Below are 24,188 nucleotides of genomic sequence, written 5' to 3'. Positions count from 1 at the left end.
AATTTTGATGCAACATTACATAATGTTTAACAGCATAATGACAATCAAATGTTATTAATAAAATATTAGTAACATGGACATTCAGAAAATGTGACAAGCAAAAGTCTTCAGGATCATGGAACTTAAAAGTCACACCTTTAAAATGCCAATATGTGAAAAATTAAATTTTCACAAAAAACTGTTTAACTGCCAAAAAAAAAAAATAAATTAAAAAAAAAACAAAAAATACAAAACAGACTGCATTGCCTACTGAACCTGTATTTTAGTCCCATGTTTCTTTCCTGTAAGTTTGAGAACAGTAAGTGACATGATTTTCCTTAAATGGGCATCATGGAAGCAGTGCCCAAAATAGGGGTTTCTTCAAATTTTGAAGCAATATTACATAATGTTTAACAGCTTAATGACCATCAATTTTTAATTATAAAATATTTGTATCACAGATATTCAGAAAATGTGACTAGCAAAGGTCTTCAGGCCCATGGAACTTCAAAGTCACACCTTGAAAATGCCAAAATGTAAACAAGACAGAACTGTTCTGAAATGGGTTTATTTCCATTTTTAACACTTTTTTAACATAAAACAAAATAAACATTTTACTGCCATTTTTATATGACCAACTAAGAAAATTGATGAGATGGTAAAAGTATCAATAGAACAGTGTTAAATGTCCAATTTCCTCCATTCTGAGATTCTGAACATAGTGGATGATTGAATCTGACAAACTGCAATGATATGAGTTTATTTCCATTTTTGACACTTTATTACACAATACATGATAACAAGTTTACCATGTTTTTTACATAATCAACTAACAATGTTGTAAACATGCAGGAAATATCAAACAAACACTTTAAGGCATCTTATTAGTTAAATAATGAGACTGTTAACATGCCTAATAATTGAATCTGAGGAAATGTGAAAAAAAAGTATAACTTCTAAAATAATGGCCCGATTATGCTGATTTTCGAACTCAACCTGCATTTTAGTAAGATTGACCACTCCAGTGAGTATAATTACAATTGGCCAATCCGTTTTTCTTATATTGTGTTATCAGTGTTGCATTTATATTGAAAATAGTGAAAAAACAGCATATATTCCCTAAAAATGGCCCAATCATGCTGATTTTCGAACTTCACCTGCGTATTATGAATATTCATCAGTTCTGTAAGTTTCAAGTCAAAAGGTAAAATGGTTTTCCACTTATCGTGTTATCGGTGCTGCATATATGCTGAAAAAAGTGAAAAAACAGCATAAATTCCCTAAAAGTGACCCGATCATGCTGATTTTCGAACTTGACCTGCGTATTATGAATATTCATCAGTTCTGCAAGTTTCAAGTCAAAAGGTAAAATGGTTTTCCACTTATTGTGTTATCGGTAAAAGTGCACGACGGCGACGACAGACGCAGATGATGGCTATATGTACAGACACATCTGTGTCTGTACATAAAAAATTTAACCCCTCATTACGTGAACTCTTTAGGCTACCTTGAATGATCCCCATTGACCTTTGACCCTTGCCATAAGGTAAAATCATGTCCACATGCAGGATGCAGTTGCCATCTCCGTCAACAGGGGCAGATTGAGGTCGTTTTCTGGGTCTTCTGGAAGACGGTCAAATTTTCAAGTTTACATTGACGAGTATCTAATTGTTTCTGTCAGAAGACAGTCAAAAATGGAGGACGGATCAACAAAGATAATTTGGAAGACTGTCAGAAAATATCTCTGTATCAACCCCTGCAACAAATATAACTTTTTCCTTTTCATGTTTTTATTACAGGGAGTGGTTACAAAGGTCACGTGGAAATGCTGGCACCAACAGTTTCTGAACTAGCAGCCCTGGAGAAAAAGGCCCAGACCTCCTTTATTAACATGAAGTACAAAAAGACCCTAGTGACGACCAGATAAAGATGTTTTATTTGCCTGTTGTCTATTTGTGGCGCTGTTCTGCCTGACCTTCACATCTTTCAAGTTGAATTTGCAGTTTCAGAATCAGGCGAATTTAACGAAAAATCCACAGAAATCCTTATTATAAAATAAGGTAAAACATGGAATCCCTTTGAAAATAAGTTTGTTTTTTTTTTATTAGTTTTGGTTTACAGATGTCAGTGCTTAAGTAGAATTAGCCTTTCTGTACTGTGTATGTGCAGTTTTGTGACCAGAATCGGATATATATTCAAACGTTTCATTCAAAGATGTTTGTTAAAAAGAGAGAATGAAATGCAAAAGGTTTTTTTCTGAAAATACAAGCTTTTAAGAACAGTGTACAGAGACATATACAAAGCATTGCATTCTGCTTAAAAGCATGAATTTTAGTTACAGTAATGCTGTGGTTACAGTAAACTGAAATGGAACTTAATGAAGATAAACTCTTACCATCACTTATGATGAAAAAATAGAGATTTCACAAAAAATGCCAAAATACCATTATTGCAAACCCAATTTTGTGGAGGTTGAGCATCCACTTTGTAAAAGTGTATGCTCAGATCATTCTGAATGGCTGCTGTATGGAGTTCAGTAGAAAGTGTTCAAAATCATCTTTTCTGACTTTAATTTCTTATGGTACTAATTGCAAATAAAGAGCTCAAAAGCTGGTTTACGGATCTCAATTAATTTTCTCTGCAGGTTTGGATAAGGTTGATGGTGGTAAAGAAGGGAGATCAGGAATTTTTTTTCTGTTTATGCCTGCTTGTGGAATCCCCCATCCTTTTGATCAAAAGAAATGGGAAATGACAAATAATTTTCTCTGATCAGAACTACATCAAAGACCAGAGAACAATACACTGTACAAGTGGCTTCCACAGAATGGAGATGGTCTCTTTATTCGAGTTCAAAAAGACTGAGATTTCTAATAATTTCACCATTTAACTGTCATCATTATTGCAACAAAGAAAATATAGTTCTTGACAAAGTGATGCCATCATGTATCAGACTGCACAAGTACAGTGGTAATGGCTGAACGCCCTCATTAAAAACTTTCATAATAACATTCAGTTTTGCACAGTTGTTCTAATACTTTGAAATGGGAAAAATCTACCTAACCTACATACCTTAATACTGGCAGACAAACCTTCTGCTCAAATTAAAAATATCTTTTGGTTTGTCATATTTAAAGCCCATCATTTGGAAAAGAAAATATCTGATAGAAGTTTTAATATATTTTTATTTACTTCAGTCTACATCCCCCCATTCGACAAACGTCCTTGTAGAATGTTACTTTTAAATATAAAATTAATCATCTTTCTGTAGTCTATAACATTTCTAGTTCATACTGGTTATAGGACCACAATAGCGTCATCATCTTCGTTATCTTGTTCACTGTTCAACTTTCTGGCTTTTTTCGAAGCTGGTTCTTCAACCTCATCTGCCTTACGTTTCCGAGATATAGCACTTGTTTCAACAATCATTTCCTCTTCCTCATCTTCAATAATTTCTAAATCGTCTTCATCATCAATCTCTGCTGGTAAAAAAATGAGACATTAATCTTATATTCATTTTCCATGGACATGTTATTAATAACTATAAATTTAGCTTGTTTTGAATGATTTATTGGGAAAAAATTAAGAGAAATGGTTATACAGTTCAGTACAATGGTCATTAAGCATTCACTTGTAAACAAATCATTGAAAACAAATCATAAGATGAAATATCAAATCAACTTTCACTGGAATACACATTTTATTTACTAAAATCCTGCCAGGGCCAAGTTTCATCAACACTGAATAGCATTATTCTATGGATAACACTATCCATTGGATAAAATTTTATTCTCTGGACATATATCCTGAGGATAGCAGCCTTTTTTTTACCATTGGATAACAATATCTGAGACAAAAAAGTTTCTAGCATTTAGAAAACATTACTGACCACAGGATAACTGACCATCTGGAGGAAACAATTTCATCCAATAGATAGTGTTATCCAGAGGATAGTGCTATCAAATGTTGATGAAACTGGGCCCCCCCGAGTCTTAAATTATACTCAGTCTGGTAGTCTTACTTTGGCCCTGACCATTGTTTGAAGCACTATTATCAGGAGCTGTGTTGGATGGAGTAAAGGATGACACAGTTGTGGCTGCTGCTGCTGCTGCTGCAGATGCCTCAGCAGCTCTGGCTTGCACTTCAGAGACATCTCCTACTACTTCAAACTCCTTCTCTTCTTCTAGTTTATCTCTGTTGAAGAAAATGGAAAGATTGGTGGGTTTTTATCTAATAGCGTTACATAATTTTTTTTTTCAAAATGAAAATAAAATGTTTGTTCATGACAGCCTAAGTTCAGGAGACAAAGGTAGCTAATACCTACACAATCCAGTGGACACGTTTTGTTTTAATTACTTAACTTGCATGTTTACTTACCAAAATTTGTTTTTTAGCAGAAATTTTTTTTGTTTTTTGTTTTCTTTTTTGGCTAGCTTGAGCGTGAGCGTTTTGAATCAACCCTTTGGACAAAACAAAAGACTAGACATTTCATAATAGAGTGATTTGAATCATCACTTTGGACAAAATAACAGACTGATATTTCATAATATTTGAAATGAAAAGAGGTCTAAATGTTTTGTGAAACATGAAGCTAATGTAGTTGTACTGTAATATTTTTTCAATCAATCATGAACCAGAACATGAAACATCTGTTTTACTATTTTCCATACTTGGCTTGGCAAATCAACAGGTGTATACATGTCAATGTGTGTGTGTGTGTGTGTGTGTGCGCGCGCGTGCGTCTTAATTCTAATGATGACAAAAAAATGTCACTTACACATGAAGGAGAGTTATATTGAGATTATATTCCTGCAAGAAATCATCACATTTAATACGACTGCCGTTCTTGATTCCAAAGAAACTTAAGGGTTTTGCAGCATTCTCTGAAAATAAAATATGACAGCATATACAATGTGTTACCATCTCAATCTGGGTGAATGATTTTTTTTTACATTTTCTTTAACAGCTGGATAAACAAGTCCCAAATATGAAAACATGTTGAAATTAAGCTAAAAACACTATTATTGTGAAAAAAGGTTTTATTTGTAGTGTAAAAAGGGAAATATCAATTCAACCAGAATTTCACCCTATTATTATTATCTAATTTATTTATTTATTTATTTATTTATTATTATTTCTTTTTTTCTTTTTTTTTTTTTTTTTGGGGGGGGGGGGGGGGCTAAATTCCCACACAGAAACAAAAGCATATAATACTTGTCTTAAGTTTCAAAGGGGTGCACTAATGGCAACCCTGAACTGTCATATCTTTCCCATATGCGCCACCTCACCTTCTGTCTCCCCCTCCTCACTGGATATAATAATTGTCCCTGCAAGACAGAAAAATATGGCTTTGAAAATGTTTTTAAAAGTTTCCAAATATGTAAGTTTTACTACAGTTTGTTACTTTTAAACGTATAGAATTTGATTCTTCAGAAAGACAGAACCTGCTGTTTTGGAAAATAAACTACTTTACACTTTTTGGTCCTCTTTCCAAATCATGTGTACGTACCTTTTCCATCATCTAACTCTACATCTGGTGCAACCAACCCAAACTGTCCTTTTATAACCTGCAAAAATACAGTCATTTAAAAGGCAACTTGAGACTAAGACTTTAAATCAAGCAGCATTCACAAGGAAAATTAAAAGCATTCTATAAAGTTTTTAGGCAATTTGTTATATTTTTCCAGTAATATTTAGATATTACTGATATTTTTGAACATACACACATAATAAATAAAATGAAACAAAAAATACAAAAATTATAACCTAACGAATTTATAATCAAATCACACATTCAAATACATTCAGAACAGCGGACTAATAGATCCACAGATCAAATATGGCCGACCCCTTTGAATGCTTGTTGTTAAATCCCCGTTGGGAATCTATTTAGTGTCTAATCAGAAATTAAACAGCAAACTTTTAAATTAGTAACCATATTTGATCCACCGATCTCTTAGTCAGCTGTTCTGAATGTGCTCTAACTGTGTAAGAATGGAGTCTGGTACTTACTTTGTCCTCCAGAGATTTGACTGTCATGGAGGTGGTGTTGACCTTGACGGTGACCTCTGGTTTGGAGGAGCAGACATAACATTTTGGATTTGGGGGGTCCAGCATACAAGGAACAAGCAGCTTCTTTCTGGAGTTAGGATGTCTGTTGAGGTAGACCTGAAGAAAACCAGACTGATTTTTTTTCTTCCATTTTCTAAACATATTAATGATAAATTGAAAAAAAACTCAACATCAGTATCTTATTTCCAACCTTATGTTTTAAGTTCTTCTGCTACTTTGATAATATTTTTTTTCATAAATTTTAATTTTTAAGGCCGTTTCAAACAAGATTCATTATGTACTCTTTACTTTAAAGAGCCAAAAATGACAAAGTTTGTTCTGTACATGTCAATTTGATATATGCTATTTCAGCCTTTTTAAAAAAATTACATGGTGACCAAATGTTCACGTAGATACTTCAAAACTCTCGAAATTACATTTACTTTTTTGTTTTGCATTAGTTTCAACTGTCAATGCTTAATATTGAGAGGCAAATGTTGATAACAATGCTTTTTTACAGTCTACTTTTTGTATTTTCTCACCGTTCGGCAGTCATTAATATTTCCAGAGAGGATTTTTAACGCCTCCATGACAAGCAGCCCTGCTATGATGGCATTTGTAGTGGCAATGGCAGGTATAATATTGCCAGCCATAGCTGAAATAAAAAAGTTCATTTTAAATGTCAACATTAAACAAAGATTTCAAACCTAGTAACTTTTAATTAGTTACCTAGCCCCTAGCTTTGTGTTAGAATTTTTTGTTACTTTTTCAAGGATCAAAGACATTTTGAAACATGTTTGAAATGCTATATTTCACCAAATACTTCAAATTCCACCAATCAAGTATCCACATTTACAAAATGATCTTTCAAAAAATTGTATCTGGTGATCACTTGATTATTCAATGACGTGCAGATTTCATATAAGCCCCCTTTAGACTGGACACGGCCCTGTTTGAGAGTAAAAAAAAATTATAATACTTCACGTGCCAACAACTGGCCAATCATTGAGCATTCATTCTACAAGCAAAGCAATGCTTGTGCCTCTTTTCTATAACCACAGCAATGCCAGTTTCATGATCACATAAAGGACAAAGAAAGGGCCCCGTCCAGTGTAAAGGGGGTTTTAGTCACCAAAAATCATAAACAGAAAATACACAAAAGATGTTATTTACATTTGATATCAAACCTAGATTTGATAGGAATACCAAAGATGTAGGCCCTGATGTTAGCTGCTGCTGTCACGAAATCCATGGCTGCAGGCTCATCCTAGAGACAAAAAGAAAGAGAAACAAAAATTCAGAAAAATGATAAAAATCAATCAATTAAATTAGCCCTACATTCAGTAATTGTAATACAGCTAAATGGACTCCTTGATGCTCAAACTAATCCAACTCCTACATGTGGTACTTGTTCTGACATTCCAGGCGACTCATTCTCTCTCTGATATATCATTCCACTTATTAAACAAAGTAAAATTATATCTTCTATTTTGGATAACAAATGAATAAATCGTCTTTTAATAATTAGTGCACATCTCTCCTACACCTTAAAAAATAAATCATTAAAAGAAATGCTGTAATATTTTGCCTATATTTCACAATAATAATATATATTATGGTTTGTTAAAAAAAAACATTTTAAATGTGTTATGCCATATATTGTATACTGTTTATATTAATAACATGTCCTTCAAAAAGAGAGAATGAAACCTGAAATCAAAATTTACATAAATTTATGCAATTTGAACACCTTCTTATGGCAGCTTGTTCACATGATTGGAATTTCTATTTTTCTGATGTCACATAAAAGCAGTCTCAAGGGTTATGTTTTTTTATTCACCTTATCCCAAACCAGGATTCCTGCATCCCCTTGTTTCTGCAGTTCAGATTTCAACAAGTCTACGCTCTGTTTGAATATATCAGCACATTCCTGAACACTCCATATCCTCTGGTCATGGATGAGGTTCATATTGTCTGAACTGCCACCTACAGTAATTAATTCAAAGTACATAGGAACTACTGTGGCAGTGTATATCACAGGACACTTTAGCACTTAGAAAGAAGTTAAAGACATTTCAATTTGCTCTGGCTTAAGAAAATGTGTGAAAATGTTGTGTTGGTTTTATGCGGTACATCGTTAATTTGCTGAGATAAGCATTTGGTTAAAACTAAAAATATTCTGCAGAACCCCCCTTCAAATGATCCTGAATCCACCCCTGAAGTACCTGTATTTGGCAGACTGTCAAAGTCCAAGGGCTCAGGCGGTCTCCTCTTCTTCCAGAGACTCTCCATAGACAGCAAGTAATGAATGTCATCACGAAATAACTGGAAATCAAATATGAGAATAAATTAGTTCATCACATTAATGTGAACGGCTGCATTATAACCAGTCTAGCAGGTTATTGATGCTTAAATGTATGTAACATTTCTTTGAACTGATCCCGCTATTAACTGTGCTGAATAAAGTACAGTGATCTATCAGAATAAACTGATGCCATTACTGATTGTGCTCAATAAAGTACACTGGCCTATATGAACTGAAGTGATGCCACTACTAATTGCGTTCAATAAAGTATACTGAACTATAAAAACTAAACTAATGCCACTGCTATTTGCATTCAATTAAGTACAATGACCTATAAAAACTAAACTGATGCCACGGGTAATTGTGCTCAATAACGTACACTGACCTATTAGAACTGAAATGATGCCACTACTAAATAAAGTACAGTGACCTGTTAGAACTGAACTAAGGGGTGGATGAAGGCCATCTTCTGGGTTTTCCGTAAGACTGTCAGAATTTTTCAAGTTTACATCGACGGGAAGCTAAATATTTCTGTTGGAAGACGGCCCAAAATGGAAGATAGATCAACAAAGATAATTTAAAAGATTGTCAGAAAATATCTCTGGATCCCTCCCTAGAACTGATGTTACCACTACCTGTGCTAGTAACTGCAGTTTCACCATAAGTGTACACAGAAGTGATGTATGCCATTCTTCGAAAAAAGGACTTACAAATGTATTTACAAAGAAAATTTTATTGATTATGCAATTAATTTTTTCAATCATAAAGGATTTGCAAGTCAACAGAGTACTCAACAATAGGTGCAAAGCACAAGATTTTTTCTGCCTGTCCCCAATACCACGCTGTATGTCACATATGATCAAGGGTTTTCCCCATCGAACCATCCAGTCATTATTACGATGGCTACCATCATCACCGGACGGCCTATATTTTCAAAGATGGCTGGAGGTCTTATAATTTTTTTTTTTTGGAAATATGACAGCCTTAGGCATACTTGGAGTCCCTGAAATTTTGTAGGCAATTACAGGTGGAACTTTTGGACGGCCTGTACCCATAATCCTGAGAAAAGCCCTGCACATGATACTTACCTTATTAAATATTTTCATGGGGTCATATCCTGTCTCCTGTGCCCAAATCCTTGTTGACTTCCTTTCTATTCCTCCTACAGTGTCTTCTTTGGCTTCACTTTGTAATGCCTGCTTCCCAGCATCCCCTGTGGATATACATACTTCATATTCACAAGCACTTTGGCTAGTCACTGATGGTTCACAACAATCACATATTTGGCAAAAAAAAAATTGCAGCAAATTTACAAGAGCATATTTTTAGTGCAAATATATTTTATCTGGATCAAAGTCATTATCTTCTGACACACGTTATTCCAGACTTAGGTTTTTTGTATGTGTATAAACAATCTCCATTCTTAATACACTTATCAGAACATGATTAATGTTAACAACAAAGTAAAATACTGTAAATCTACAATTGTTGTTAGGCTTGGTCAAAAAATAGTTCAGGGCTGAATGACCTTTGCATATGACCAAATTAATTCACTTCAATATTTTATGATTCTTAAATAACTAAGGCAGTAGTTTTCAATAGCACGAACACATGCATGCACACACACACACAAACACACACACACACGTACACACACACACACACACACGTACACACACACACACAGTCACATACATTGTTCCACATATCTGAACATTACCTGCCAGTTCTGGGTCTTCTGTATCTGGAGAAACATCTTCATCTGGGTCAGCCTCCCCAAATAACTGGCTGCAATGTAAAACAAATTCACTGAAACTTTAACAGAATATATAAATTTAAACAAATGTGAGTTAAGTTTTCTACAGTCAATTTTAACAATGTTGTAGTTACAGCTGAAAGCTTGGATGTCTACTGATGTCATTTACCATCCTAATTTAGAACCGATGAAAAAATGCCAAAAAATTTCCTAAGTGTGCTAGTCAGTACAGTTCAAGTTCGTAGTATAACAAAGTTATGAAATCTTTTTGAAAAATAATCATTTTTTTATCATATGACAACTGTTTTTCACTGCTCTTCTCAGATTTATTGTTTCTATTCTTCTTACTTGAACAAGTGTTTAGCCCACACGATGCAGTGAATGGGCTCGGAGGGCGTGTTTCTAATGGTGCATCCTGGGAAGGTTTTCTGATGTGGTTTAGGCTGACATTCATAGCATTCAGTCAAACCCTGGAAAAAATATCATTTCAAAAATAATGCAACAAGAATACAATGTAAATAAAATAAAAAAATAAAAAGAACAAGCTATCTATAGTACAGTTCTTCACGTCTTTTTCCAGCATTCTGATCTACTTTCAAATGTCCAACACTCATCTGTTTTCCTGCCAAAAGAGATGGGGTAGTCATACATTTTAAATGACTGTTACCTGTCCCAGATAACCTGCTGTCCCACTCTCCACCAGTAGTCACATACCTTTATAATGACTGTGACCTGTCCCAGATAACCTGCTGTCCCACTCTCCACCAATAGTCACATACCTTTATAATGACTGTGACCTGTCCCAGATAACCTGCTGTCCCACTCTCCACCAGTAGTCACATACCTTTTTAATGACTGTGACCTGTCCCAGATAACCTGCTGTCCCACTCTCCACCAGTAGTCACATACCTTTTTAATGACTGTGACCTGTCCCAGATAACCTGCTGTCCCACTTTCCACCAGTGGTTTGTCTGCAGCCAGACACATCCTGTTCACGTGGTTACGTGCAGCTGGAGTAAGGAAAACAGATCATGGTGACTCCCTATGACCAACAGACAAAACACAATCAGGCAGACAAACAAAGTACAGACAAAACACAATGTAGGGCAACTAATGGGTTTCTGAATCTAGCTAGCTGAAAAAAGCTAGATTTTGTTTGGAAACAATTAATCAGTGCACTAATTAAGGTACAGATTAATAAATTTATCAGCCTTTTTTTGTAATAAAACAAACAACACCAGATATGCTGAAACTGTTGGTCCGATCGGTCATGACCGGGAAAATTTGTCTGGACCGGAAAAAAATAGTACTTGGTCAGTCCAAAGGACCGACAAGAGTTTTAAGAGCTGCAATTTTGAATTTACTGTTATCATTGGACATACTTCACTAATAAAATTATATGAAAGCCAAAGCTTTTTTCCCTTCCATTTCAAACCTATCACATTCACAAACAAAGTAAGCTACCCTAATCGTACTTGTAGTATCTGTCTCAAACGAAAGGGTGGTTTTCAGTACGACAAAAATCCATTCGGTTCGGCAATTTTTTCATTACTGCCAGTCCAAATGTCTGGCCATTCTAAAAAAAGTTTTCAGCATGTCTGCAACACACAAAAATGGGTTGACACTACCTCTGTTATCCAGTGCATTCAGAACCACATCAAACTGCTTGAAAAACTCTGTATCATACTCCGTGCTGAAAAGACAACACATAATTTAAAATGATCTCTTCAAAATATTTTATGCAGGTTTGTATGATTTCACACTAGCAACCTTTTTTTACTATGTAAATGCATATATTTTTAATGAATCAGTTCTTGATTGGAAAGGTTTCATTACATAAAACTATTATTTTAAGCAATTGGCAATTATTTTGTATGTGCATGATTAACCTCTTGACTTGCACATCTTAACACAAACAACGGAAACAACAGAAAGAATTGCCATTTGTAATTAGGCATGGATCATAAATGTGGAGCCCTATCATGCTCACTAAAGACATATTAGATCAAGATGGTAACCTAGATATACAGTAACCGTATACATAGATTAACTCTGATTATATTCATGGCTTATACAGTAACCGTATGCATAGATTAACCGTAATTATATTCATGGTCTTAAACCATGGCTATATATGTATATCATTATTGTCTCTAAATCATGGATTGTGCTCATGCTGGCTAAATGAACAATTGCAACTGTCCTCTATCTCATAAATGAATTATGTATACGTCTATCTTAAATGCCCTATTGTGGCCCTTCCCTGTTTATGTATGCTTATATCTTAAAAGCCCTATTGTGGCTCTTCACTGTATATAAGGCCCAGTAAACTCAAGGGTCAGCAGTAGAGAGAGAAAGAACAGAAATAATAAAGGTGCCGTCTGGATCTACTTGGTTGTTGTCGTCATTTGCAAATACCCCGTGTTCATCTCAGTGGTGGAGATAAATGTATAAAATTTCAGACTTAATTAATTACTTATCGTGAATTTAAAACCTGCTACAGATTAACTTGGTTTTTAACAATGTATATATATAGATCTTCCAGCTTCACATTTAACGCAAAAAAACATTTATAGCGTTTTCCATATTTTTGTCCTTACCTCATCACACTATCATGATAAGCTTTTATTTTTCCATCTGGATTAAACTTTAGGGCACTTTCTCTTGCAACCTGAATATGACAGAACAAAAATTAATTAATGTTCACAGAAAAACAAAGTTTTAACACTTGAATGCTTATTGCGAAGAATCAATTCAGTGTCAAATTTGGAATTAAGCGGCAAGCTTTTCAGTCGGTCGCCATATTTGATCCGCAGATCTATTAGACTGCTGTTCTGAATGCACTCTAATAGGTGACTCTCTTACATAATAGCAAGACTCTTTCTCAAAGTGTATTGGTACAGACTGTATGGCTTAAGTATCCTCCTCAACTATAAAAAGTTCAAACCTTTAGTGTTATGTAGAACAACGAACCTGAAGTATAAATTTAGAGGACAAACTACGTACCTGTGCCTTGGACTTTCCCACATGTTCCTTTCTGAACAGAAACTGGCGGTTCAAATTGCTAACATCTATGGTATCAAGATCAATCTGAAATGGATCATTTATAATTGAACTACTCATAATACAGTTCACATATATCCGAAGTAAGTTGGGATAGTTTCCCATCCAGAAGCAAACTCGCTAATGATCATGAGGGCCAAACAAATTCTACCGCATCCAATTCTAAACGCTATCCCATTTCCTGGCTGTTGAAAAACCATGTCATAATTTTGCCTGCTTCCAGTATTCAGAAGTGTGTTGACGGTTGCTTCAACCCCCTCTTCAACAGGTGTCTTATTTTCACAGTGGCATACAGACAGATGAGCTGATGAACCTTACCTAAGTCACAGTGTTGTTGACAGCAAGAGTGGTTGACTTTTCACTAGTGTATGAATTGAGGTGGTAAGAGGTAAAATAACAATTTGAGAGCACATGCATTGCAGTGGATGTGCTAGCTGGTTGTCATTTTACGGTTATATGCACTTATATCTTTCACGGGTGCCCTAGCATACATAGTACATAAAAGAGACCAGAAATTGAACAGCTAACACATTAATTTTTATGCTACACCTGAGGTTGCTGTAGTGTTATCACAAATTACTATCAATATCGTATATGATATTAGGTACTGTATACATGTGTTTTCAAATAGTCCATCTTATAAGGAATAAAACAATGCCTACGACCTAATGATAAGCAGGAACATAAATTTCCTGTTTAAAATAAGTAGCTTTAATAATCTGTTTCTACATTTTATTGTTTGTCACTAATACTCCAGTCTGGCATTGTCTTTGTTAATTATAACTCGCACAATGATATGTATCACAAAGCGAAATTTGAGGTTGATCAAAAAGGAAATTATTAGGATGTACAGCATTCTTACCACTTCTATGTCTTTAAAACCAGTGAGAACTAAATTCTTTAGGAGTTCGCAGCCGATTCCTCCTGCTCCAACGACAAGAATGCGAGAAGACTTCACTTTTTCCTGAAGATCGTCGTTCAGCACGCCTAGATCAGCAGCCATTTTCCGGTTTCGCGGTGCAAATCATTTCTCACTGCTGATTCGCTATTAAAAGAGTAAATAAAATTACACGATAAAAGCATGTGAACTAGATCGTATGCAAAATATATTACCCAAACTGTAATGAAATGGGTGATGAGGTGTCATATTTCGACTGATATAAGTGATAAATTGTTTACAAGCTCAGCGAAATCAACCTCGTTTTGAAAGGGACTTTGGACTGAAATATATTTATTTCAAACGAGACCATGTTTTGGAGAATGGCGTGATAAAGCTGGCTACAGCCCGCTGATGTGACATGTGAGGCCTATAAAAATGGTTTCAGATACCATTTCAGGCCAGCATCTAATTGTCTAATTGTCAAACAACACACACACACACACACACACACACACACACACACACACACACAGAGTAGATCTATATACATAACAATATGCATTAATCCTGGAAATATCAGAGAAAATAACGATAGTCTATACCAACAAAGCTGTATGGTTTTTTTATTGTCGTGATAAGTCACTTGTAGGGCCTACCCATTTTGGCCATGCAATATTTTCATCAACATCTTTTTCTCAAATATGGAAAATTTATTATTATTATTATTATTTTATTATTATTATTATTTCTGTGAAAGTGCAACCGTTTTTCACTACTCGGCGACTTTGAAAAACGCCGACGGATGAATTGCATTAAAGATGCATACAAAACCAACCAAATGCCAGGATATAGTTTCAAGTAGTAAAACTAAGAGAATTACCAAAAGGCATTGATTAATTTTACCCGAAAGTGATGTTTGAACAGATTTTTCTGCTAGCATTCTATGCTGTATGTCAATGGGGCAGAAAAGTACAGTAGGTCACGAAAGTAGGTTAAATTTCCAACCAAAAATTTAAGGAAAGGAGCAGTCTAAAGCTCTTTTATGGCTGATCGGGTGATTCATTCAGTTTATCCCTTGGCATGTCGAATTTATTAGAGTCGTATAAGAAACTAGTAGAAGTGGTTTACATATGTTACTGGGAATCCACGCTCCACCGATGCTCGGTTCGTATGTACCTTTAAATTGCACTAGGTTGCCATCTTCGCACATGCCCATTATTTGATTAAATTCGCCCATCTCCTAGCTGTATATAATATCATGACTGCAAATAACAAAGAGTTTCGACAAATCCCGATGTTAAATGTGACAAGATAAACTAACCATTGAAAAGTGGCACTGGCTAATGCCCCTTGGCTCCACCCTATTTATGAAAAGTAACCTGAAAGAGGTGAAAGGGGAAACTAATGCCTTCTTCATTTTTCTATTTTGAAGTTGAGACAGAAAGCATTGCCGAGCGCCTGGCCTGATGACGGTCCACTTTAACAAGGTTGAAATGGAGAAAGTTATATCAGCATATGGTATTTCAAGTTGTGACACCATTGGGATTTAAGACCCTTCAAGGTAAGTTATTGGCCAGGGTAGGGTGTAAACAATGAACTAAATTGTCATTCATCTATAAATATTACAACTATTTTTTTCACTGCAAATTTAACAAATGGCATTTTGTGCAAGGTCTTAGACAAAATTGTTTTAAATTAAAGAATGTTTGGAGACTGTTTTCTAGTCAACAAGTGTAGACTATTGTTTTCTATTTACAATTTACTCAAGGAAACGCGTAGTATACACCTTTTAGAGGTCAAAAGCTCTTTTAATTTGTCACAAACTTGGAAAAACTCCATCACTCGTGCAAAACTTTTTGACATGCTATCGGCCAACTTTCAGATCTTCATCGGTCACAATATGACACTGGTAGGGTTATTTCACTGGTCTAGAATACCAGCGACATGAACCACCCCCACCCCCACCCAGTGCTGCTTTTGTGGTACTAAGAGGCTATCGTACAGGTGAGCATCTATCTTCGTCTTTGTTTATATTGTTCAGATCGTGAAGCGTTATCCTGATCCATATGCCTTCCTTATCCCTCTTATTCTCCAGTCACTTTCTTTTTCTAGAATCTTAGCATTCTCCCAATCCAGCTGCGCCCCCCCCCCCCCCCCCTTCAAATAACCCTGGATCTGCCACTGAATGTTCCTTTTCGTTCAAACTGTAATCTTTGTAATACCCCATTCACCTCCATTGGGTCACATTAAGACTAACGGAGGTGGCCGATGGCATGTCAAAATATTTCGCATGAGTAAGAAGAGTAGGCCTAATAAGTTTGTGACAAAAATGCTTTTGATATCTATTGTCTGCCACACTGATAAAACTTTTTTACGCACATTTCACAGTGCAATTGTTGGCTTTGATTAATCGACATTTTGGAAAACTCCATTTTTGGGAGCCTGCAAATTTAAATTATAATTTAAATTTGCAGGCTCCCAAAAATGGAGTTTTCCAAAATGTCGATTGTAACAACCAACCCCCCAGATGAAACCCTTCTTTTGGCCATAAGTCCGTCATCACACTCCTGAGGATCGAGGCATCTTTTTACATGATAAGTTGGTAAGTTGTAATTGCAATAGTTGGTTTATTTTTCGCTTATGACAGTGAACCGTTTTATTTCAACAGCTTAAGAGAAACTGAGGTTCAGGACTATCATTCTTAATTCCATAAATGACCAATTGAATAAGATGGTTTTGTGTGGTTTTGTGTGAATTTTTTTTTTTAAAGTCTACCTTTACGGTTACTATAATAATCATTTTAATAATTGAGTTGCTTTATCTACATTCTGAATGCAGATAATTTTTGCTCACAGAGTCATTGGTAAATACCACCACTTATGACCGTGTGTGTTTAGTTTCAATCTTAGTGAAATAGTCATTTTTGAACATTGTGCTTTTGATGATGTGGAGTTTTTCGTCAGTATGGTTTTTGAGAAGATCTAACCCGCACAATAACCTTGTCTAACCAACCCTCACATCTTTGTGAAATCTGACTTGATGTAAATGCTTTTGAATGAAGAGATTTTACATTGATAGCTTGTGCACAGCACAGTCTCCTCTTCTTGATGGAAGCTAGATGCACACAATCATCTCTCAAGACAGAGAATCACATATTACTAATATTCAGATTTTCTTAAGTGCTTTAATAGACAAATATATCCACTTCATTACATATTCACCTTTGTTCCGGATAAAAAAATCATATTGATATTTACATGGACGGTATTACAGAGTAATGTGAGATCTGAAATATTTCAAAGCAAGCTTGCTTTATTCTTTACTTGTATCATACAGGTAGTTGCGATTTCAGGGTAAAATTACATATACATTTGAGAAACTACGTTTTAGATGCCCGAGTTGAAATCATATTGCCTGAATCTGTGTATGATCTGATTACGTAGAAAGAGCTATACTCAAGTTTAAAACTTTAAAAGGATGCTTTCGGGATTTAGACAGGTTTTCCCCACGGCCCGCATTAGCCGACTGACTGCGTTCTGAGGTTAGATGATAAAGACAGGAATGGAAATTCTCTAAACTGTCAATAATACTACAATTTATTAATCCATTGCGTTTACATAATTCATTAATGATGACTAAATTAAAGTCCTTTTGAAATTGAATGTAACTGTTCAAAATTGAACATAATAGTTGAATAAAAATTATATTCTATACTTGGTTTGCAATTTTGCGATTTCTTATATAAAACCAGGCAATGTCCAGGTAATAAATTTATTTTTGGGTTTGAAAACGAAGTTGATGTGTTTCTCTCCGGGAATAACTCGAACCAATACCAAGACTTTGAGTCAGATTAAAGCCCCTAGAATTAACTTCTTACATAAAAAATCCCGCTGTAGATGTAAGAACCCAACACGCCTTGCGTTAGTGAAGGGGCGGATTATATTGATCTAAGGATGGGCTCCTCAGTTGGTGGAACATCAACAAATCGGGCATAATAAGCATAAAATTTATTGCAGTACTTAGCATATGTTGCTGGAATTAACACCATTTTATTCAAGCTTGACATATAGAAAGAAAGGCACAGTGTAATAAATGCGTAAGTTGTGAACTTGTGAGAGACAGTCAACAAAGCATTCAGAGTGCGCCAGTGCAGAGCATGAATGTGTTAGCTGTGCCATTCGGCACATTCTTCAAACGCATTTGTTTGGCTCCTGGGACGCCTTCTCCTGGACTGCCTGTGCGAATTGCTCGAACTGGTTGAAGTCGTTAAGGCCATATGCCAGGTCAGACCCTTTTCCAGTGATGATCTCGAGTTCGCAGGCGCGAGCATTGTCAATGCCCATAGCAAAGAGCTGTACCCCTTCCATTGCTCTCAGTTTATCGGCCTCTTCTGCCAGCTGACTGCACCCTCTGTTACAACGGCCGTCGGTGATGACGAAGACGTGAGTGGCAGTGTCCGGGTTGTTAAGGCGGCTGACTCCTTTGCCAAGAACATTTGTCCTAGTGTGACGCAATGCCTCGGCCGTGGCGGTGGCGGACCCTTGGCGATGACGCAAGGCAATTATTTTACGGTTCAGTTGGTCAACGCCAGCGTGACTCTCGGTGAATGGGATCGCCGTCTCGACCTCGTCTCCGAACAGCACCAAGGCTATCTGCTTCTCTCCGTCCTGGCCACTGCCCATTGTGGTAGGACAGAAGGAGCTGGTTAGAATTGCCACGCCTTCTTTGGCGCGCTCGAAGGCCTCAGTGGATATGCTGCCTGACGTGTCCAACACAAACACGATATCGCGGTTTATTTTCCGCTTGGGCTTGATCTCGCGCTTGCTCAAGGCTCCTATTGGGCCCGAGAGAACTGAGGGACCTCCAGACCCCAGCATTCGCATTCTAGGATCCCATGGAAATGGGGGTCTGATGGTTGGCAATACAAGTGTAGGGTATGGCCTAGGGTATGGCCTCGGGTATGGCCACGGCCGAGGGTTGCTTCCATAGATACATGCGTCTGCCCAGCTGGTCCCTGCCACAACTGCAGGTCTGTAGTTTGGTGAAGAGGAAAGGTCCATTCCCAGGGCTCCAGCGAATCTGTTAGCAGCGCCTCGTAGACCCACTGAGTCTAAAATACACCATATACATAGTTGAAAATTTTTAAAAATTGCTTTTGTGTGCAGTATATATATATATATATATATATATATATATATATAGAGAGAGAGAGAGAGAGAGAGAGAGAGAGAGAGAGAGAGAGAATAAAAAACACTGAAGATTTTACTGAGCCTCTTTCTCTCCTCCTCTCTCTCTCTCTCTCTCTCTCTCTGACTATGCCTATTTATATTTATATATATTAGAATGAACTCATTTTAAAATAAGATATATGTATAAGATGTGTTGAAGACTATCTCCTTTATTTTAATAAAAGAAGTGAAATGAACTCTGCAAATAACCTACCGATATTGGTCACAGATCTTCTGCGTCTCAGTTTGGACACGCGCGCTACCATTTCATCTCTAGCTTTATCAAGGTTTAGGCCGGCAAAGCCTCTGAAAATGAAAAAGTTTTCCATATAACCATGTGTTGTCTTTGAGCGAATGTATAAACGAGCATGTGGACAAGTGTTATACATAGAACGCTTTTTAAAATGCTGTCATTAAAATGGTGCAAGGATAAATTTTACACAGTTCATGAAATAAAATTACTAGTTACTGTATGTTCTGCAACGAAAAAAAAAATGTACCAGTTTGTTCAAGAAGTCAAAGTTTTAATTCATGACTGGTGATTTTTTATCATTTTAATACGTGGAAATTAACTACCGGTACATGTTATCGATGAATAGTTTTCGACGATGAATAGTTTTCGTTACTGATAACAATTTTAATTACAATACTTTGTTCATACTTTGACACCAGGTTGAGCTTGTGAAAAAGTACAGAGATGAGTCATAATACATACAAACTGGACTATCAGTTACACAAATCTGCAAAAATATCAGACTTTTAGTTTATCCACCTGGCGTTTTAAAGCTCCGATTATATTTTGATAAGTGCTTCCTTTTTTCACTTGAAAAAATTAGCGGCTTCAGCTAAGTTAACTTTCTCCTTCATTTCTTGTGTTTTCACCAATTTGCGTTTTTAGATGTATTTCGAACTGGACAGTAATTCTGTATTGAAGAAATGATGCACATATTTAAAATCAAGCCAATGTTATTTTAATATTTTAAGTAAACTTTGATGATCCAAGACTTTAAAAAATCCACAAACGATCTCAATCTCTGTCATGATTACAGAGCGGGTGTCTTGAAGTTAAAAACGTATACACAACTGGGTGGAAAACGTCCTTTTTAAAAGCGGTTATAACGAAACGTCAACACTTACCCCGCAACCAAAAGGCTGAACACGATGAGCTTGCGTAGCATTTTCTCTCTCTCTCTCTCTCTTGATGCTGCTGCTGTTTTGATGGACTTGGAGAGCAACCGGACCTTATATTTATACATCTTCGTGCCACTCCTGTACCAGGCACATGTAATTACTAATTTTAAAATCTCCGGTTTATTGCGCCTGTAATCGTGCGGTTATTAGGAACCTTGACTCAAACACGGATGCTCCCAAATTTGTTTGTTTATAATGGCCGGGGCAGAGGCACCCTGAAACTGAGGGGATAGGCGCAGTTTTAGATATGATTGACAGTTACGGTGAAATGGCCTGAAATGGGTATCAAACTTGAGCTAATCTTTGAAAGGTGTTTACTTCCTATTCATCCTGTATTTTGCGTTCACTGAATACTGAGATTATAACTTTGGAAAGAATATGCGACTGTATGCGGAAGGGACCAAAGTCCACGCAAGTGTTTACCTGTGCAAAACTATTGATAATGAACTCCAGTGCGAGCTTGCCTAAGGTTTCGACCCATATTTTTTCCTTAATGAATTCATCAGTTTTATGACTGAGAGGGGCAGCCAACGGGACTCTCCCCTTCTCCGATAGCATGAGAGAATCAGCGTTTGGATAATACTGTTCCTCTTTTGATGAACGCTTTGCTGATGTTTGCACGGTTTTTATTAATAAAACGCAAAGCACTGGATTCAATCTGTAATTTAGCAGAAAACAGATATGAACAGACATGTGGCTGCGAAACATTGTGGTGGACTGTTCCAGGCTCTTAAGCAACCCGTTGAGTTATTTTTGGATATAAACCACAAGACAAGGACGCAGGACGAAAAAACGGCTGCATGCTAGGCAGATAATGTTGACTGTAAAAATAAGCCTTTCAACTCAATAAACGAGTTTTAAATTAGAGACTTTTAGAATTTAAAAAAAAGTGGAGTAAGATATAACGGTGCAGAAAACCGCAATGGATTACTTTTGTCTTTGTTTGAAGAGACTGCACGAGCGACCGTTACTGTCGTAAATATTCTATTTTCTTTGAAGATAGTTGTTGCTTCTGCAATCTTATATGTTCTTATATACACTAACCCTTTTTAAGCATCCCTTAAAATTGAATCCGAGATGAAAATTTGTGTATAGTTTTAATTTTCAGGATAGGTCAGAAATGGGCTAATTTAAAAGCGAGTAGATTTAGTTGATGATTCATTAAAAAATTAGTGGTTAAACATTTAATAAATTTCTTGGCAGAGGTCTGCGCTTTTGAGTGCTTTTCTAGTATTTTTAATACGCAAGGGCATTAACAAAAACAAGACGAATTACAGCGAATCATTTAATGCGGTGTTTGGTTGATAATTCTGGAATTATCACTGTTTATTGCAGTTTGATATCAAAATCAACACGCAAAAATTAAGACTATGAATGAATTGTGTTAGATGCGACAGACAGTCGAAACATTTAACGCATCATTGCGTTTAGACACCAGAATGTGTTCGATGTGCTGTGTGGAACATTCATTAAACGCATTTGTTTGGCTTCTGGGACGCCATCTCCTGGACTGCCTCTGCGAATTGCTCGAACTGACTAAAGTCCCTAAGACCATACGCCAGGTCAGACCCCTTCCCAGTGATAATCTCGAGTTCGCAGAGGCGAGCATTGTCAATGCCCACAGCAAAAACCTGTACCCCTTCCATTGCTCTTAGTTTATCGGCCTCTTCCGCCAGCTGGCTGCACCTTCTGTTACAACGGCCGTCGGTGATGAAAAAGACGTGAGTGGCAGTGTCCGAGTTGTTAAGGCGGCTGACTCCTTGGCCAAGAACATTGGTCCTAGTGTGACGGAGTGCTTCGGCCGTGGCGGTGGCAGACCCTTGGCGATGACGCAAGGCAATGATTTTACGGTTAAGTTGGTCAACGCCAGCGTGACTCTCGGTGAATGGGATTGCCGTCTCAACCTCGTCTCCGAACAGCACCAAGGCTATCTGTTTCTCTCCGCCCAGGCCACTGCCCATTGTGGTAGGACAGAAGGAGCTGCTTAGAAGAGCCACGCCCTCTTTGGCTTGCTCGAAGGCCGCGCTGGATATGCTGCCTGACGTGTCCAACACAAACACGATGTCGCGGTTTATTTTCCGCTTGGGCTTGATCTCGCGCTTGCTCAAGCTTGCCAAGGGGTCATGGCCAGAGAGAACTGAGGGATTTCCTGGCCTCATTATTGCCATTCTAGGATCCCATGGATATCGGGGTCTGATGGTTGGCAATACAGGTATAGGGTGTGGCCTAGGGTATGGCCAAGGCCGAGGGTTCGGCCGAGGGTTGCTTCCATAGATGCAGGCGTCTGCCCAGCTGGTCGCTACAGCTACAGGTCTGTGGTTTGGTGAAGCGGCAAGGTCCATTCCCAGGGCTCCAGTAAATCTGTTGGCTGCTCCTCTTAGGTCTACTGAGTCTAAAATTATAAATATTATAAATATAAAGAGAGAGAGAGAGAGAGAGGGGGTAAGAGAGTAATTGCTTTCTTGTGCAATATACATATATGTAGAAGGCTAAAATATATATTCAAATTAACACGTTTAAAAACAAATAATAAAATACATGCACAAGATGTGTTAAAGGCTATGTCCTTTATTAAGAAGTAAAAAAAAAACGTCTGCAAACAACCTACCAATATTGGTCACTGAGCTTCTGTGTCGAAGTTTGGGCACGCGAGCTACCATTCTAGGGTCGTCATAGTTTAGGGCTTCATCTCTAGGGTCGTCATAGTTTAGGGCTTCATCTCTAGCTTCGTCATAGTGTAGGGAGGCAAAGCCTCTGGAAATGAAAAGTTTTTAATATTACCATGTGTTGTCTATGATCGAATGTATAAACGAGCATGTGAACCAGTGTTATACATAGAACGCTTTTAAAGATGCTGACATTTAAAAAATTAAAATACATTTTTTATACTTTTACTCTAGACTAGGCTTGCAAAAAAGTACAGAGACGAATCACAATACATACAAACTGGACTATCAGTTACACAAATCTGCAAAATTATCCAACTTTTTAATGCATCCACCTGGCGTGTTAAACTCAGATAATATTGATAAATGCTTGTTCTTTTTTTCACTTAGAAAAAACTTCACGGCTTCAGCCAAGTATACTGTCTGCTTCATTTTTTTTTTTTTGCGTTTTCGCAAATTTGTGTTTTTGAATGAATTTCGAAATAGACAATGCTTTTGTAGGAAGACAAGCGAAGGTAAATAATAATTTAAGAAAACTTTGCTGATTCAGGACTTGAAAATTTTTACAAACGATATAGATCTCTGTCATGATTACAAAGCTGGTTTCTTGAAGTTAAAAACGTGGGGGGGGGGGACGCGTACGTCAATTTTAAACGGTTATAACCTAACGTCAACACTTACCCCGCAACCAAAAGGCTGAACACGATGAGCTTGCGTAGCATTTTCTCTCTCTCTCTCTCTCTTGATGCTGCTGCTGTTCTGACGGATTTAAAGAGCAACCGGACCTTATGTTTACGTGACACTCCTGTGCCAGTCACATGTAATTACTACTTTAAAAATCTCCGGTTTATTGCGCCTGTAATCTTGCGTCATATACAATATTGGCCAAAAAAAGTTGGCCCGCCCTCAATTCCATGTACTTTTATTTACAAATGATCACGTAGCAGGTATAATAAATAAACAGTGCTTTTTTTATTTTAGACACCATATCTAACATGATTAATGGTTCAGAAAATACAAAATAGCGGTAAAAATATCCACTTTTTATTGAATAGAGAGGCTGACTGTGAGA

At 36.8% G+C, this 24,188-nt stretch overlaps 4 protein-coding genes across 5 annotated transcripts in view; 1 reads left to right on the top strand and 3 right to left on the bottom strand.

Annotated features, from left to right (window-relative positions):
* LOC106169756 (ATP-dependent RNA helicase DDX1) overlaps positions 1-2,593 on the top strand; it is a 121,809-nt gene extending 119,216 nt beyond the window's left edge. Inside the window, exon 26 of the mRNA XM_013549362.2 lies at positions 1,779-2,593. Within this exon, the coding sequence (XP_013404816.1) occupies positions 1,779-1,906 (128 nt within the window). The 3' untranslated portion in view covers positions 1,907-2,593. The remainder of the gene's footprint in view (positions 1-1,778) is intronic.
* A 197-nt stretch (positions 2,594-2,790) lies between these two features.
* LOC106169757 (SUMO-activating enzyme subunit 2) lies at positions 2,791-14,210 on the bottom strand. 2 transcript variants are annotated; one of them, XM_087010331.1, is made up of 18 exons: positions 14,014-14,210; positions 13,095-13,178; positions 12,689-12,759; positions 11,717-11,781; positions 10,998-11,098; positions 10,437-10,558; positions 10,053-10,120; positions 9,421-9,545; positions 8,253-8,352; positions 7,868-8,013; positions 7,201-7,294; positions 6,570-6,682; positions 5,989-6,144; positions 5,486-5,543; positions 5,265-5,303; positions 4,754-4,859; positions 3,998-4,170; positions 2,791-3,455 (listed from the first exon to the last, which is right to left on the bottom strand). In XM_087010331.1, exons 1-18 carry the CDS (start codon positions 14,152-14,154, stop codon positions 3,274-3,276), a joined length of 1,944 nt encoding a protein of 647 aa, XP_086866457.1. In that variant the 5' UTR covers positions 14,155-14,210; the 3' UTR covers positions 2,791-3,273. The 2 variants fall into 2 exon arrangements, with proteins under 2 accessions (XP_086866457.1, XP_086866456.1); XM_087010330.1 differs by having other exon boundaries at positions 2,791-3,458; positions 14,014-14,207.
* Positions 14,211-18,023: 3,813 nt separating this feature from the next.
* LOC147762550 (collagen alpha-3(VI) chain-like) lies at positions 18,024-20,554 on the bottom strand. The gene is made up of 3 exons (XM_013549372.2): positions 20,397-20,554; positions 19,474-19,565; positions 18,024-19,141 (listed from the first exon to the last, which is right to left on the bottom strand). Exons 1-3 carry the CDS (start codon positions 20,513-20,515, stop codon positions 18,222-18,224), a joined length of 1,131 nt encoding a protein of 376 aa, XP_013404826.2. The 5' UTR covers positions 20,516-20,554; the 3' UTR covers positions 18,024-18,221.
* A 1,167-nt stretch (positions 20,555-21,721) lies between these two features.
* LOC106169765 (collagen alpha-3(VI) chain-like) lies at positions 21,722-23,946 on the bottom strand. Its single transcript, XM_013549373.3, has 3 exons — positions 23,798-23,946; positions 23,059-23,204; positions 21,722-22,842 (listed from the first exon to the last, which is right to left on the bottom strand). Exons 1-3 carry the CDS (start codon positions 23,836-23,838, stop codon positions 21,920-21,922), a joined length of 1,110 nt encoding a protein of 369 aa, XP_013404827.1. The 5' UTR covers positions 23,839-23,946; the 3' UTR covers positions 21,722-21,919.
* Positions 23,947-24,188: the final 242 nt, after the last annotated feature.

This window comes from Lingula anatina, chromosome 4, assembly GCF_051362555.1.
Source record: "Lingula anatina isolate TDL-2025a chromosome 4, LinAna3.0, whole genome shotgun sequence".
Taxonomy (NCBI): domain Eukaryota; kingdom Metazoa; phylum Brachiopoda; class Lingulata; order Lingulida; family Lingulidae; genus Lingula; species Lingula anatina.
This window is presented reverse-complemented; position numbering and strand designations above follow the sequence as displayed.